Source organism: Ranitomeya imitator, chromosome 5 (assembly GCF_032444005.1).
Source record: "Ranitomeya imitator isolate aRanImi1 chromosome 5, aRanImi1.pri, whole genome shotgun sequence".
Taxonomy (NCBI): Eukaryota; Metazoa; Chordata; class Amphibia; order Anura; family Dendrobatidae; genus Ranitomeya; species Ranitomeya imitator.
Window position 1 is genome coordinate 673,759,515 of NC_091286.1, and position 16,647 is coordinate 673,776,161.

The window sequence follows — 16,647 nt, forward strand, 5'->3', positions numbered from 1 at the left end:
CTGCTACAAAATCAAGTTCTAGATGCAACAAATTTGGGAGAACATGTGTTTACTGAATCAGACAAGCCAACATATGACATGTCCACCAAATTAACTTTAATTAACTTTATACAAGCAAAAAATGTCTTAGCTAGATTTCAATAGCTCAATTTTCAGAAACAAGAGCTCCAAAAAGTAATAACATAAATATAATGTGAATTTGTCAGAAAAATGTAGTTATAAAACCACTACTGGCATGCTGTATGGTTTATAGATGTCTTACTAGCGGAGAAGTAGGAGAGGGAGGTGAAAAGCTAATTGATGTATGGAAACCAATGGGCTGAAGAAAGGTGGTAGGAAAATTAGGAGTTAACATCTCTCCTGTAACCTAAGTGCTGCACATATTCGGTCAGTGTCTGGGTAGACACAGGTTGCTGAGCTTTGTGAAAACCAGCTGTACACTATGAAAGATAAAAGCTTTCACATCAAAAGAATGACAGAAGATAGATAAAGCAAGTTAGGTAATTGCAAACTTGCTTATTTTCATGCTAAGTAATTAGAGCAATTTAGTGACATGAGAATGCTCCTATAAAAGTGGTGACCATAAAGGCTGTCCTTGATCATTACTGTGGATGTTTTATGAGCTGCATTGTTCAGGAGACAGAGACCAGTGAGAAGGAAGTGCTGCTGAGGTGTGTACCATCAAACTGTTGCATGTAGCAGCAAATTATTGACAAAGCATTCAAACCATCAAGCCTGCTGCTGCTTAAACCAACTCACCAATCATCAAATTGTAGCCTCCCAGTAAGTAAAATTTTCTCGAACTGTTGCTGATGTCTATCTCCATACTTTTTACTAGCCTTGGATGTATACATCATTATGAGTGTAATTTTAAGGGAATCTGTCACCATGAAAAGGAGTCCACTCAGCAGGCAACATGTCATAAATCAGGAGGAGCTGAGCAAATTTTATATAGCTAAGTGAGAAAATATTCAGTACAACTTGTGTTTTAATCATTGAATCCTCTGCTCTTATTTCACCGATTTTTGGTCCAGTGGGCAGTCCTATCAGTGACTGTTATCTCTGTATACACACTTATACAAGGAAGACTGTCAGTCACTGATGGGACGGCCCACTGAACTTAAAATCCCAAAAAGTGGTGGTTTAAATGACTGAAACATAAATTATACTGAGTATTTTCTCAAAAAAACTATATTTAAATCTTCTCAGCTCTCCCTGCTCTACAACATGGTGCCTGCAGATTGACTTCATGGTGCCAGGTATTGAGTTATAATTTTCTGCAGGTGGGAGGAAGCCAGAGAACCTGTAGGAAACCCATGCAAACAATAGGAGAGCATACAAACTCATTAGATATTGTCCTAGGTGGGATTTGAACCCAGAACCCCAGTGTTGCAAAGAGACAATGCTAACCACTGAACAACCATAATTAAAACAGTATTCCCGTTGAGGGTCACAATAAGGGATCTGAAGACTAAAAGGAGATATTCTTCTCAGAATCCCACTGCTCAGAAGTTAATGACATATTCTGTCAATGTACCATAAATGTCTCAGATAATAATACCTCTGCGTTTTATGCAGCTCCTATCATGGTACATTCTTAAAATGTGACCAGAAATCATAGTGCACACCAGATTTATATAATAGTTTCATTATTACCTCCATGAACGTTTTGTAAGGTTTTGACATGTCCATCGTTAGAATATTCCCGATGATCGGTAAAGGTTTTGGTCCAGGTGGGAAATTTTTGTAATTTCCTTGTTTCTGGTTTTTAAAGGCATTGGCCAAAAATAAGATGACAACGATGGAGAGCAGAACAGTGACTGGGTCCATGGTGAATTCGAGCTCTGTAAAACCTAGAAAAGGAACAGAAGACATGGATGAATCTTGTGTACACATATTTAAAGGAGGACTGTTGCCCTGGCATCCACAAAATTTGCAAAAAGATGAAAGAATTCCTAAAATTTTCCTTTAATTTTCAACACTTTGATATTAAAGGTGTGCGCACATTTGCCATGTTTGTTTATTGCTCCAATGTACTTAAATTAAATTAAGCAAATTTGCTAAATATTGATCAGCCAGTATCCTTGAATGTTATATCTGTAGCTCCTATGCAGGCCTATGCATCGCTATCTTCCTTTCTCCATTCCTTGAGGGCAGAGGATAGTACTGCAGTGCGCAGGCACCGGAAAGGTCAGAGGCCCGGTGCCTGCGCACTGCAGTACTATCCTCTGCCCTCAACAGGGCGGAGCAAAGTACGCCTGCGCCGGAGCCATGGCTGAAGATCAGAAGAGGATGTCTTGTAATGAAGATGGGAGGCGCCGCAGCGGACCGGAGACGCCCATCCGACCTGACCAGCAGCGGGACCGCCCCTGGGTGAGTATAATATAACATCTTTTTCTCCTCTTTCAGGTAACATTGGGGGCTTATCTACAGCATTACAGAATGCTGTAGATAAGCCCCTGATGCCGGTGGGCTTACCTCACCCGCGATTTTCGGGGTGACAGGTTCCCTTTAAACTCTGTGTTTCCTGAACTGGAGTCATTATGTGTTATTCTGTTCTATCTGCTCCTTTTTTGTTGATTGATGACATACGTATTTAAAGGTGTTGTCTCATCTTCTTGTTCAGGGCAGGAACACACCACTCCCCCGACTCCTGCTTGCTGGGGCAACAGTGCTCCTGTTTGTTTCAAAGTTTGGACAAGTGGAATCATTGCACTGCTGGTAAAAAATGTGTCATCTCTGATACTGCCATATGAGGCTTTACCTCTTCAGTAATGGAGGAGCCAGTGGTACTGAAGCTGTCCAGGGTAGAGAGATAACAGTGGTCATATTGGAAAGAGTTTGTAAGCATTGCGCATGTTTGGTCACTGCTGCTAAACTGAGGTAGTGACTAAAAGCCCTTGCAAGCCTCCATGAGCATAAAAACAAGAAAAGAGTCATAGACCTGAGAATATGGCAACAGAAATCATTTTTTTTACAAAGTTCTGAATTTGTTTTGAAATTCTTAAGTAGAAAAAAATTATATAAGTTTGTCAGGCGTTTTTTTGTAACATAAACTGAATGCTGTACAATTGGATCCCAGAAAACAATGGCAGAATTGTATTTTTTTAACATTTCACCAAAGTCAGAATTCTCTAGAATTTTAGCGCATTATGTGGTAAAATGTAAAAGTAAGGCTGGGAACACACAATCACATGTTGTCTCATGCGATTGAACTGGGTAGATTATGGTAAGGACACTCAGCTTAAGCGGTGTCGGATTTTGATCTGAGGGTCATCAGAGTGTGATCAGATTCTTCTCACACATGAGAGAAACGCACCACAGGTGTGGAGAATGTTAGGAATAGCGGAACGCACCGAGTATGGGAAGGAAACAACAAGGTGTCTTCGCAGCCCGGGGTCCGCCGTGCAGAGATATCTGCTGCAAAGTAATTGGCGGCACTATATGCCGGTATAAGCGAACTCTGTTAACTTCACAGAATCATACAGATATGAAAATGCTGTGCCCTGCTAATCTCACAGAGGATCACAGCTACCTAACTGAGCAAAGCAAAGAGTGGTCATGCAGACAGCATAGCATACAAACAACTCCCCAACAGAGGTGCCGGTATTCTAGAGGCTTATTTCAGCCGGGCCCTGAATCCAAGCATACAAAGCTCCTCACCAGAGGTGCCGGTATTCTAGGGGCTTATTTCAGCCAACCCTGACCACATGTAGACATGATTGCCAAGTAGCAAAGCTCATAACATAGGTTAGTACTAGCGCATGGCCGTGCGGCCATGCGAACCTTATATAGCTGCAGCAGACAAGGACGTTCCTAGTGGTCCAATTGGAGCTGCTACAGGAAGTAAGCGTGTGACCCCTGACCTCCAAAGATAGGTCCTCCCATGGGCATGCTCAGTGTGTGCAAAGCAGAACTTAGTCCCAGAAAAGCCTGCTCACTGCTGACCAGTGCTGGCTACAAAAGCAGAGTATCAGGCTGAGCGAGACGCTGGGACCGACGTCTCCACTGCGGCTGATGCAAAATGGGAGACCGCAGCAGACATGGCTCGAGATTCCCCCTGTGCAGTGGCGGGAACTCGACCCCTAACAGAGAAGACATAAAAATTAATTTGTCCATTGTCTCCATATAAAATATATTAAACCGATTAGCATTGCACTCCCCTCTCCCCATGACAAGAAGGCGGTGGGATAGCTGTGTGGAATGAACTCCATGTGTGCTGAATCCCTAAAACCACTTATGACAAATATAGTATCCAAATATGTCTGTAGTCTGCTAGGGGTGTAGTAACTTGGGAGTCAACAGGGCATTGCTCCTTTCCAAGCTGCGTTGCTTCCCACATGCCACTAGTTGGGTGGATAGGTTGGTGTACAATTGTGCATCGTTCCAGTGGGACCATACAAAATTAATCTAAAGCCATATTGCATATTTCCTGGAGTTAATTACCCCATCTCCTATGTACATTCTGTCACTCCATTCCTGCTGTTTTTGGAGTACTCAATTCTCCACCATTGCAGGTTACTAGTGATGAGTGAATATACTCGTTACTCGAGATTTCCCGAGCACGCTCGGCGGTTCTCCGAGAATTTTTTACCGCTCAGAGATTTAGTTTTTCTTGCCACAGCTGAATGTTTTACATCTGTTAGCCAACATAAGTACATGTGGGGATTCCCTAGCAACCAGGCAACCCCCACATGTACTTATGCTGGCTAACAGATGTAAATCATTCAGCTGCGGCAAGAAAATCTAAATCTCCGAGCACTAAAAAATGCTCAGAGGACCCCCGAGCATGCTCGAGAAATCTCAAGCAACGAGTATATTCGCTCATCACTACAGGTTACCTATTTTTTCCTACTTGCTGGAAACCTTGAGAAGGAATCATCCACAGCTTACCAAGTAAGAAATACGATATTTCATACACACATATAGATTTCAAGGGGTGAATTGATCCAATTATTCAAATTACTCGCAGCATGCTGCGATTGTTTTCTCATGACGTATTGGCATGAGAACATAATCGCGAATCTGCACTGACGTGTAGTAAAACATTCGGCCAAGTGCTATCCGATAAAATATTGGATAGCATTTGGCTGTGTTATATGACAGTGTGATCGAACCCTAAAATTGCAACTCTTCCAACAAAAAGCAAGTTCTCATATGACTATGTCAACAGAGAAATAAAAGTATAGCTCTATGGGAGAAGGGTGGAAAATACAAAAATTGACCTTATCCGGAAGGGGTTAATATTTTTGGATGACATTTCGTTGTCAAACTAGCATTTCAAGAGACAGCTAAGAAGGGAATTAACTCAATGTTGGAAAATGTAAGGAAATATATTAACTTGCAGAATGAAGAACGGAAATATTATTATGCCCTAAACTTTATGGTCTCTGCTAGAACTATTGAAGATCAGAAACACCTTCAAAAACGCTAATAGATGTTCCCATCATAAAATATATCAACTTTTCAAAGCTGGAACACCACAGTTTAAGAGAACAGGGATCTGAAATCACGCGTTGGTACGAAGCAGGGGTTTGCATACGTGCCACACATGCTACAACTTTGTTTCAGCTCACCTCCTCCGCTGGTTAATATGTCCTCCAGGCTGCACGGATGCACTGGGTGAAGGTTGATATGCATCAAATAGTTGACATCCAGCGCCTCTTTGGACGAATGATCCCAGGAAATCAAAAGTTTTCTAAAACATCTATTTAATTCTTGATATTAAAAACAGGTGACAAAAAAAGGTCAGGCAGTTTGGATACACTCATTCTATGCCTTTTTATAAATCATGAATGTATCCAAACTGCCTGACCTTTTTTTGTTACCTGTTTTTAATATCAAGAATTAAATAGATGTTTTAAGAAACGTTGGATTTCCTGGGATCATTCGTCCAAAGAGGCGATGGATGTCAACTATTTGATATATAACTGGTTTGTAATCTACAGAAGAGAACTGTTACGTATCTGCCTCAACTTGGCAAGGCTTCATCACCTTCCCCTATGTCAACAGCCCTATGCTGTGCTCCACGTTTGGTTTTATGAGTGGCCTAGTGTGTTCCCATGTCATCATCTGTCTAGGCCTATATAAGGCCCACTGAGACACAGACCTGCGTCTTGGGATTAAGACTCTTGGTTCTATTTGTTTTACTGTGCACTACTATCAGCTTCTGACCTGCTTCTGCCTGCATTGTCTTGAACTTCAAGTACTTGTTTCATGAATGCTCTCCTTTCTCCTGACTGTCTCTGACTTTCCGTGATCGACGTTCTCACTGCCCACATGCCTTCCTGCTACTGCAACAATGCTCAATATTCATGTGCACACCTGGACCTGGGCTTAAAGGATCCACCTCATAAGGTGAGCCCTTTGCAAGGATGCAAAAGTTAGAGGGCTAGTTACAGAAGGAAGAATTTCATGGAGGACAGGAAGAAGAGACTCGTAGACTGGAAACAGATTAGCGCATAGCAACCGATGAGAAAGCATTGGATGCGATATGCTAATGACCCTTGGCTCAAGGTCTGCTGCGAGCGGGAACGGAGTGTCATGCTACTGTGCTCCCATCCTTTCAGATAAGAGAATCACAGCAAAGGTGCGGAGGAGACAAAGAAAGTATTTTCTCCATCTCCTCCATTATCAGACTGCACTAGGAATGCAGCCCGATGTTTCACTCGCACTCAGACTTTTATGTGTGCGAGTGACACGATTCTAGCTGCCAATCGCAGCATGCTGTGATGTCTCTCATGCCGAAATTTGCCTAAGAAAATAATCTCACATGTGAGCTGCCCCATATAATAACACTGGTCCGAATGATATGAGATGCTTCATCTCTTAGCACTGGGACGTCTTATATGGTAGTTTGATGAATAGGGTTGAGCGACTTTTACTTTTTTAAGGTCGAGTCGGGTTTCGCGAAACCCGACTATCTCAAAAGTCGTGTCGAGTGAAATCGGCCGATTATCGCGAAAAGTCGGGGTCGGGGATAGACCGAAACACGAAACCCAATGCAAGTCAATGGGAAATATGTAATCCGTATGGCATCCGTACTGTGAGATTTTCTCGCAGGCTTGCAAAACCGACATACGGACATACAATGGATCCATGTGCTCAAAAAATTATAAAAACATATATACTGTCTATATATATATATATATATATATATATATATATATATATGTCATTGAGACATATATATATATATATATATATATATATATATATATATATATATATATATATATATATTATATTTACTTCAGCGCGATATAGCAGAAAAGCCGGTAATTCAATTGCCGGCTTTTCATTTCTCCTTCCTAAACCCGACATGATATGAGACATGGTTACATACAGTAAACCATCTCATATTCCCATTTTTTTTGCATATTCCACACTACTAATGTTAGTAGTGTGTATGTGCAAAATTTGGGCGCTGTAGTTATTAAATTTAAGGCTTAAATCGCAGGAAAAATTGGCTCCCGCGCAATTTTCTCCACCAGAGTGGTAAAGCCAGTGACTGAGGGCAGATATTAATAGCCTGGAGAGGGTCCACGGTTATTGGCCCCCCCCTGGATAAAAACATCTGCCCCCAGCCACCCCAGAAAAGGCACATCTGGATTCTAAATGGATTGTGTCTGGATTATCAGCTTGATGTTTTATTTTTTCTGGAAAGTATATAACAACAAATAACGGACAGACTATATTTTTTACAGACACGTTTGGAAAACCGTAATAAATCGTTATAATTAATGCTCCACGTCTACAGCCCTTAATTCTGAAATGAAGATATCCAGTGAACTGCAAAATGATGATTAAAGTCATAATAATTTGAAGACGTTTCTTCAGCTTCAAAAAAATCAAGGACCCCTTACATTTTTTTACAGACAGGGGAAAAAAGTGCGGAATATTTTGGACTCTCACTCTTTCTGGATAGTTGTCAACCCTGGATGGTATCTGCAATCTCAACTGGGTCTCCAGACCTGAGATCTGAGCTTAAAAATCGTCATTCAAAAAATATTAATTTACTCATTGTTCTATGTAGAGAGCACTCGTGCTCCCCTCAAAAAATTGCAGTCTAATATGCGATCTGTTAATGATTGTTAAGTATTCCTCAATTAGCATGCTCTGCTCGTGCAAATAGGCGATCAAACCAAACAAATTAAATATTTACCAATCAGTGGTCATTTAGTGCCGGCAGTCGGTTTATATAAATACAGTATATCCTTAAACAGCGCATGACCATTGCAGCCAATCATTGGGTTTAGCGGTTTTGCCCAACCTTCCACGGCGTCACCAAAGAGCTTAGCGATTGGCTGCATCAGTCATGTGCTGTAATCACCAAGGAGTCAAGTTTGCTTTAAAAAAAAAAAAGGAAGAACTTTAGACCAGTTTGACAAACATAAATTAGGATTTACTAATTTGTGCACCGATTGATCTGCTTTTATAATTAATATGTTTTTAAAAAATCACAACATTTTTATATAATGTAATTTCACACAGATGCTTCATCTCTTAGCACTGGGACGTCTTATATGGTAGTTTGATGAATAGGGTTGAGCGACTTTTACTTTTTTAAGGTCGAGTCGGGTTTCGCGAAACCCGACTTTCTCAGGGAGTAATCAAAAATCACATTTTCAGGTTCCTTATCTTAATTAATGCCAAATTTAGCAAAAAGCACACATCTTTGTGATACATTTTACCCAAAGATAATGAGCGAAAAACATTAGAATGGAACTTAGATGCTCCATTATTGATAAACGAGCCCTTCGGGTCTTACTTTGTGCAGCGTCCAGGGTCCAGCAGATACTTTTCTAGCTGCAGTCTCCGGTCTTCTCTCCTCACATGGTGAAACCGCTGCTTTTAAACCCTTGGAGAATAATTAAACCACGATTACAACACATGTAGATATTAAAAACGTGGAAAACCTACTTTACCCCACAACAATAAATTCCAGGAAACTCGAAAGGAAATCTACCGGTGATAACAGCAATATTTCACAGTGATTTCATGTAGCTTAACCCTTTATATGCTCAGCAAACCTTTTGTTCTTTTCTGTTGTTTTTCTACATTCTAGCAATCTAAAACTTTTTTTCTATTGGTTTATTTCTTTCTATTAAGGGGTAGGAAAGTTTATTTTTCTTACCAGTCAGTTTTCAAAATAAAATAAAAAAGTGCATATTTTAAGTATATTCTACAGGGAATAACAATGAGTATTTTCATACCTTTTATTTGGTTAAAATAGAAAAAAAAAATGGAGAATGGCTATATATATTTTTTTCTTTTACTTTTCTATGATATAATTTTTTTTTGTTACTTTTTTGTAATAAATGCATTGGAATATTGCGGAATGTAAGAGATGGCTGAGATAAATGCATGGAGTCTTGCGAGCACATATTGTCCCTTTAACCCCTTCAAGTCGCGGCCCTTTTTCATTTTTGCGTTTTCGTTTTTCACTTCCCTCCTTCCCTGAGCCATAACTTTTTTATTTTTCCGTCAATATGGTCATGTGAGGGCTTATTTTTTGCGGGACAAGTAGTACTTTTAAAGGACACCATTGGATTTACCATGTATTTTACTAGAAAACAGGAAAAAAATTCCAAGTGCGGTGAAATTGCAAAAAAAGTGCAATCCCACACTTGTTTTTTGTTTGGTTTTTTTGCTAGGTTCACTAAATGCTAAAACTAACCTGCCATTATGATTCTCCAGGTCAGTACGAGTTCATAGACACCTAACATGACTAGGTTATTTTTTATCTAAGTGGTGAAAAAAAATTCCAAACTTTGCTAAAAAAAAAAAAAAAAAAAAAAGTGCCATTTTCCGATACCCGTAGCGTCTCCATTTTTCGTGATCTGGGGTCGGGTGAGGGCTTATTTTTTGCGTGCCGAGCTGATGTTTTTAATGATACCATTTTTGCACAGATACGTTCTTTTGATCGCCCGTTATTGCATTTTAATGCAATGTCGTGGCGACCAAAAAAACGTAATTCTGGCGTTTCAGATTTTTTTCTCGCTACGCCGTTTAGCGATCAGGTTAATGCTTTTTTTTTAATTGATAGATCGGGCGATTCTGAACACGGCAATACCAAATATGTGTATGTTTGATTTTTTTTTATTGTTTTATTTAGGATGGTGCGAAAGGGGGGTGATTTAAACTTTTATATTTTTTATATTTTTTTCATATTTTTAAAAACATTTTTTTTTTACTTGTGCCATGCTTCAATAGCCTCCATGGGAGGCTAGAAGCTGGCATAGCCTGATCGGCTCTGCTACATAGCAGCGATCATCAGATCGCTGCTATGTAGCAGAAATGCAGGTGTGCTGTGAGCGCCGACCACAGGGGGCGCTCACAGCAGACCTGCATCAGTAACCATAGAGGTCTCAAGGACCTCTATGGTTACCTTCCTGATGCATCGCCGACCCCCGATCATGTGACAGGGGGTCGGCGATGACGTCATATCCGGCCGCCCGGCCGGATGCGGTAGTTAAATGCCGCTGTCTGTGTTTGACAGTGGCATTTAACAGGTTAATAGCGGCGGGTGAATAGCGATTTCACCCGCCGCTATTGCGCGCACATGTCAGCTGTACAAAACAGTCTTTTTTATCTACTTCCGCTTTGATGATACTTTAATTAAGAATTCCCAGTGGGATACTCAAGTGAAGCATCATAAGTTGGCAGAGGCTGTGGTCATAGCTGCAGCCTCTCTCCCCTCCCTCAAATGAAGTGTCATCAGTGATGTCCATTCCAGGGGCTGGGCTAGCCCCTGCACGATATGCACTATGTGATGTGCACAATGACAGCTCTCTCTCTCTGTTTACGACTCTGTGTCTGTATTACACTCCCTGCCATGATACTATACACCTTATATCATTGTCCACAATGTGATCCAAGTTGGGTTATAGTGGACAGATTGGATAGAGTATGCTGGATTTCTAAAATAGCTTATTGTTTATAGATAAGGGTTATATTTTATCATATTAATCCACCTTTGTCAGTGATAGTATTTTAAATAAGTGGACTTTTCGAGTTGTTTGGATCCTCACTCAGTGAATTTTCCATTTGAGAATCCCAGTACATGCTTGCATACTCAAATGAATAGCAATCAATCAGTGGATAGAGGTATCGCTCCCTGCTCCCCAGTGATTCTCATTTCAGGGGTTGGGCTAGTCCCAGTGTGATGTGCACAATGACAGCTCACTCTCTGTTGTCAGCTCAGAATAGCAGTAATGAGCTGGCCCCAGAGCGCACTATTAGTGTGTGTACTAAGACTATTCAGTAGATGTTTCTTGCAAGAGCAGTGCTGTTCTCTGCATGCCTTAGAACACACACTAACCATGCTCTCTTGTGCTAGCTCATTACTGCTGATCTGAGCCGGCAACAGAGAGCGAGCTGTCATTGTGCACATCACACATGGACTAGTCCAATCCCTGAAATGAGCATCACTGATAACACTTTTTTTCAGGGAGGGGACAGAGGCTGCGGCAGGGAGCAATGCTTCTATCCACTGATGGCACTTCGTTTGAGTATCCAAGCATATACTGGGATTCTCAAATGAAAAATTCTCTGAGTAAGGATCTGTGTGGGGTCGGCCATGAGGTCGGCGATCTTCTGATCTGGAATCGGAATTCCGATACCGAGTTCCGATATGTTTAAGATATCGGGAATCGGTATCAGAATTCATATTTAAGTGTAAAATAAAGAATAAAAAAAAAATATTGATATACTCACCCTCGGACGCGCCCTGGTTCTCACCGGCAGCCTTCCTTCCTAAGAATCAGCGTCTGAAGGGCCTTCGATGACGTCGCGGCTTGTGATTGGTCGCGTGAGCGGTCACATGGGCGTCACGCGACCAATCACAAGCTGCGATGTCATCTAAGGTCCTTCAGGCGCTAATTCTTAGGAAGGAAGCGTCCAAGGGCGCGTCCGAGGGTGAGTATATTCCTAATAGGTATATACTCACCCTCGGACACGCCCTGGTTCTAACCCGCAGCCTTCCTTCCTAAGAATCAGCGCCTGAAGGACCTTAGATGACGTCGCGGCTTGTGATTGGTCGCGTGACCACCCATGTGACCGCTCACGCGACCAATCACAAGCCGCGACGTCATCGAAGGTCCTTCAGGCGCTCATTCTTAGGAAGGAAGTCTGCCGGTGAGAACCAGGGCACGTCCGAGGGTAAGTATATCAATATTTTTTATTTTGATTCTTTTTTTTACACTTAAATATGAATCCCAGGGCCTGAAGGAGAGTTTCCTCTCCTTCAGACCCTGGGAACCATTAGAAACCCAATGCACTGCATTGTTTCGGCAGACCCCGACCCCGACTTTTCTATAGGATCGGCCGATTTCACTCGACCTGACTTTTGAAAAAGTCGGGTTTCGTGAAACCCGACCCGATCCTATAAAAAGAAAAGTCGCTCAACCCTACCGCTGACAATATACAGTATCCATGTGTTAGCCCACAATAATAATAGAATTTAGTTTCCTTATGTGCCAACCCAATAGACTGTAAGGATGAAACATGTTGATCCAATATACATTCTAGTGGCAGAGGCATAGAATAATGGGATTATATATATATATATATATATATATATATATATATATAGTACAGAGCAAAAGTTTGGACACACTTTCTCATTTAAAGATTTTTCTGTATTTTCATGACTATGAAAATTGTATATTCACACTGAAGGCATCAAAACTATGAATTAACACATGTGGAATTATATACTTAACAAAAAAGTGTGAAACAACTGAAATTATGTCTTATATTCTAGGTTCTTCAAAGTAGCCACCTTTTGCTTGGATGACTGCTTTTTACACTCTTGGCATTCTCTTGATGAGCTTCAAGAGGTAGTCACCGGGAATGGTTTCACTTCACAGGTGTGCCCTGTCAGGTTTAAGAAGTGGGATTTCTTGCCTTATAAATGGGGTTGGGACCATCAGTTGTGTTGTGCAGAAGTCTGGTGGATACACAGCTGATAGTCCTACTGAATAGACTGTTAGAATTTGTATTATGGCAAGAAAAAAGCAGCTAAGTAAAGAAAAACGAGTGGCCATCAATACTTTAAGAAATGAATATCAGTCAGTCCAAAAAATTGGGAAAACTCTGAAAGTGTCCCCAAGTGCAGTTGCAAAAACCATCAAGCGCTACAAAGAAACTGGCTCACATGAGGGCCGCCTCTGTAAAGGAAGACCAAGAGTCACCTCTGCTTCTGAGGATAAGTTTATCCGAGTCACCAGCCTCAGAAATCGCAGGTTAACAGCAGCTCAGATTAGGGACCAGGTCAATGCCACACAGAGTTCTAGCAGCAGACACATCTCTACAACAACTGTTAAGAGGAGACTTTGTGCAGCATGCCTTCATGGTAAAATAGCTGCTAGGAAACCACTGCTAAGGACAGGCAACAAGCAGAAGAGACTTGTTTGGGCCAAAGAACACAAGGAATGGACATTAGACCAGTGGAAATCTGTGCTTTGGTCGGATGAGTCCAAATTTGAGATCTTTTGTTCCAACCACCGTGTCTTTGTGCCACGTACAAAAGGTGAACGGATGGACTCTACATGCCTGGTTCCCACCGTGAAGCATGCAGGAGGTGTGATGGTGTGGGGGGGCTTTGCTGGTGACACTGTTGGGGATTTATTCAAAATTGAAGGCATATTGAATCAGCATGGCTACCACAGCATCTTGCAGTGGCATGCTATTCCATCCGGTTTGCGTTTAATTGGACCATCATTTATTTTTCAAGAGAACAATGACCCCAAACACACCTCCAGGCTGTGTAAGGGCTATTAGACCACGAAGGAGAGTGATGGGGTGCCACGCCGGATGACCTGGCCTCCACAGGCACCAGACCTGAACCCAATTGAGATGGTTTGGGGTGAGCTGGACTGCAGAGTGAAGGCAAAAGGGCCAACAAGTGCTAAGCATCTCTGGGAACTCCTTCAAGATTGTTGGAAGACCATTTCTGGTGACTACCTCTTGAAGCTCATCAAGAGAATGCCAAGAGTGTGCAAAGCAGTCATCAAAGCACAAGATGGCTACTTTGAAGAACCTAGAATATAAGACATAATTTCAGTTGTTTCACACTTTTTTGTTAAATATATAATTCCACATGTGTTAATTCATAATTTTTATGCCTTCAGTGTAAATTTGCAATTTTCATAGTCATGAAAATACAGAAAAATCTTTAAATGAGAAGGTGTGTCTAAACTTTTGGTCTGTACTGTGTATATATATATATATATATATATATATATATATATATATATATATATATATATATATATATATATATATATATATATATATATATATATATATATATATTTGTATATACAGCTCTGGCAAAAATTGAAAGACCACCACATCAAAACCCTGTCATGGGCAGCCCAATCTCCAGACCTGAACCCCATTGAAAACCTCTGGAATGTAATCAGGAGGATGATGGATAGTCACAAGCCATGAAACAAAGAACTGCTTAATTTTTGCACCAGAAGCAGTGTGAAAGACTGGTGGAAAGCATGCTAAGATGCATGAAAGCTGTGATTAAAAGTCATTATTCAACAAAATATTGATTTCTGAACTCTTCCGGAGTTAAAACATTTGTATTGTGTTTCTAGATGATTATGAGCTTGTTTACTTAGCATTTTTGAGGTCTGAAAGCACTGGACTTTTTTCATTTTGAACATTTTCCTTTGCCAGAAAAAAAAACAGTTATATGGAAAAGTTTGGGCAGCCCTATTAATCTTAAACTTAATGTTTTATAAAAATAGTTTTTTTTGCAACAGCTATTTCAGTTTCATATATCTAATAACTGTTGGACTCAGTAATGTTTCTGCCTTGAAGGAGGTTTATTGTACTAACAGAAAATGTGCAATCTGCATTCAAACTAAATTTGACAGGTGCATATGTATGGGCACCCCACCAGAAAAGTGACATTATTATATACATATTTAGTAGATCCTCCTTTTGCAAAAATAACAGCCTCTAGTCGCTTCCTGTAGCTTTTAATAAGTTCCTGGATACTGGATGAAGGTATTTTTGACCATTGCTCTTTACAAAACAATTCCAGTTCAGTTAAGTTTGATGGTCTCCGAGCATGGACAGCCCTCTTCAAATGATCCCACAGATGTTCAATGATATTCAGGTCTGGGGACTGGGATGGCCATTCCAGAACAGTGTAATTGTTCCTCTGCATGAATGCCTGAGTAGATTTGGAGCGGTATTTTGGATCATTGTCTTGCTGAAAGATCCATCCCCTGCGTAACTTCAACTTTGTCACTGATTCATGAACATTATTGTCAAGAATCTGCTGATACTGAGAGGAATCCATGCGTCCCTCAACTTTAACAAGATTCCCGATGCCGGCATTGGCCACACAGCCCCAAAGCATGATGGAACCTCCACTAAATTTTACTGTGGGTAGCAAGTGTTTTTATTGGAATGCTGTGTTTTTTGGCCACCATGCATAACGCCTTTTTGTATGACCAAACAACTCAATCTTGGTTTCACCAGTCCACAGGACCTTCTTCCAAAATGAAATTGGCTTCTCCAAATGTGCTTTTGCATACCTCAGCCGACTCTGTTTGTGGCGTGTTTGCAGAAACGGCTTCTTTCGCATCACTCTCCAATACAGCTTCTCCTTGTGCAAAGTGCGTTGTATAGTTGACCGATGCACAGTGACACCATCTGCAGCAAGTTGATGCTGCAGCTCTCTGGAGGTGGTCTGAGGATTGTCCTTGACTGATCTCACCATTCTTCTTCTCTGCCTTTCTGATGATTTTCTTTGCTTGCCACTTCTGGCCTTAACAAGAACTGTACCTGTGTTCTTCCATTTCCTTACTATGTTCCTCACAGTGGAAATTGACAGGTTAAATCTCTGAGACAGCTTTTTGTATCATTCCCCTGAACAACTACGTTGAATAATCTTTGTTTTCAGATCATTAGACAGTTGTTTTGAGGAGCCCATGATGCCACTCTTCAGAGGAGATTCAAACAGGAGAACAACTTGCAAGTGGCCACTTTAAGTAGCTTTTCTCATGATTGCATACACCTGGCTGTGAAGTTCAAAGCTCAATGAGGTTAGAAAACCAAAAAAAAATGCTTTAGTAAGTCAGTAAAAAGTAGGTAGGAGTATTTAAAACAAGAAAATGATAAGGGTGCCCATACTTTAGAGCAGGGGTCCCCAACTCCAGTCCTCAAGGCCCACCAACAGGTCATGTTTTCAGGATTTCCTTTGCATTGCACAGGTGATGCAATTATTACCTGGGCAAGACTAAGGAAATCCTGAAAACATGACATGTTGGTGGGCCTTGAGGACTGGAGTTGGGGACCCCTGCTTTAGAGGACCACTATCAAACAATGAATCAGCATAGTAATCCTGAAGGAATATAGTTTTAAAATATATAATGGAGCATTGTTAAAAATGAGTGCATAGGGCCTAATTTTCTAAGAGGAATGAGATAGGGTATTACCTTATATATAACTATATACAGTTGACCAATTTTCTAATACGCAATTCATCGTTATATTCAATAGATGTATTCATATTAAAAGAGGATAATAAGTGACAGAGGCATATAAAAGATGATAGCATACGTATGTATTCACTTTATATCCTTGTCCACAACATGCTCCAAGTTAGGTTGTACTGGG

General features: G+C 40.8%; 1 protein-coding gene across 1 annotated transcript in view; it reads right to left on the reverse strand.

Annotated features, from left to right (window-relative positions):
* Positions 1–8,837, reverse strand: part of LOC138638763 (cytochrome P450 2C14-like) — an 84,114-nt gene extending 75,277 nt beyond the window's left edge. Inside the window, exons 1-2 of the mRNA XM_069728324.1 lie at positions 8,771–8,837; positions 1,657–1,853 (exon numbers count right to left, since the gene is read on the reverse strand). Coding sequence (XP_069584425.1) covers positions 1,657–1,830 — 174 coding nt within the window. The 5' untranslated portion in view covers positions 1,831–1,853; positions 8,771–8,837. The remainder of the gene's footprint in view (positions 1–1,656; positions 1,854–8,770) is intronic.
* Positions 8,838–16,647: the final 7,810 nt, after the last annotated feature.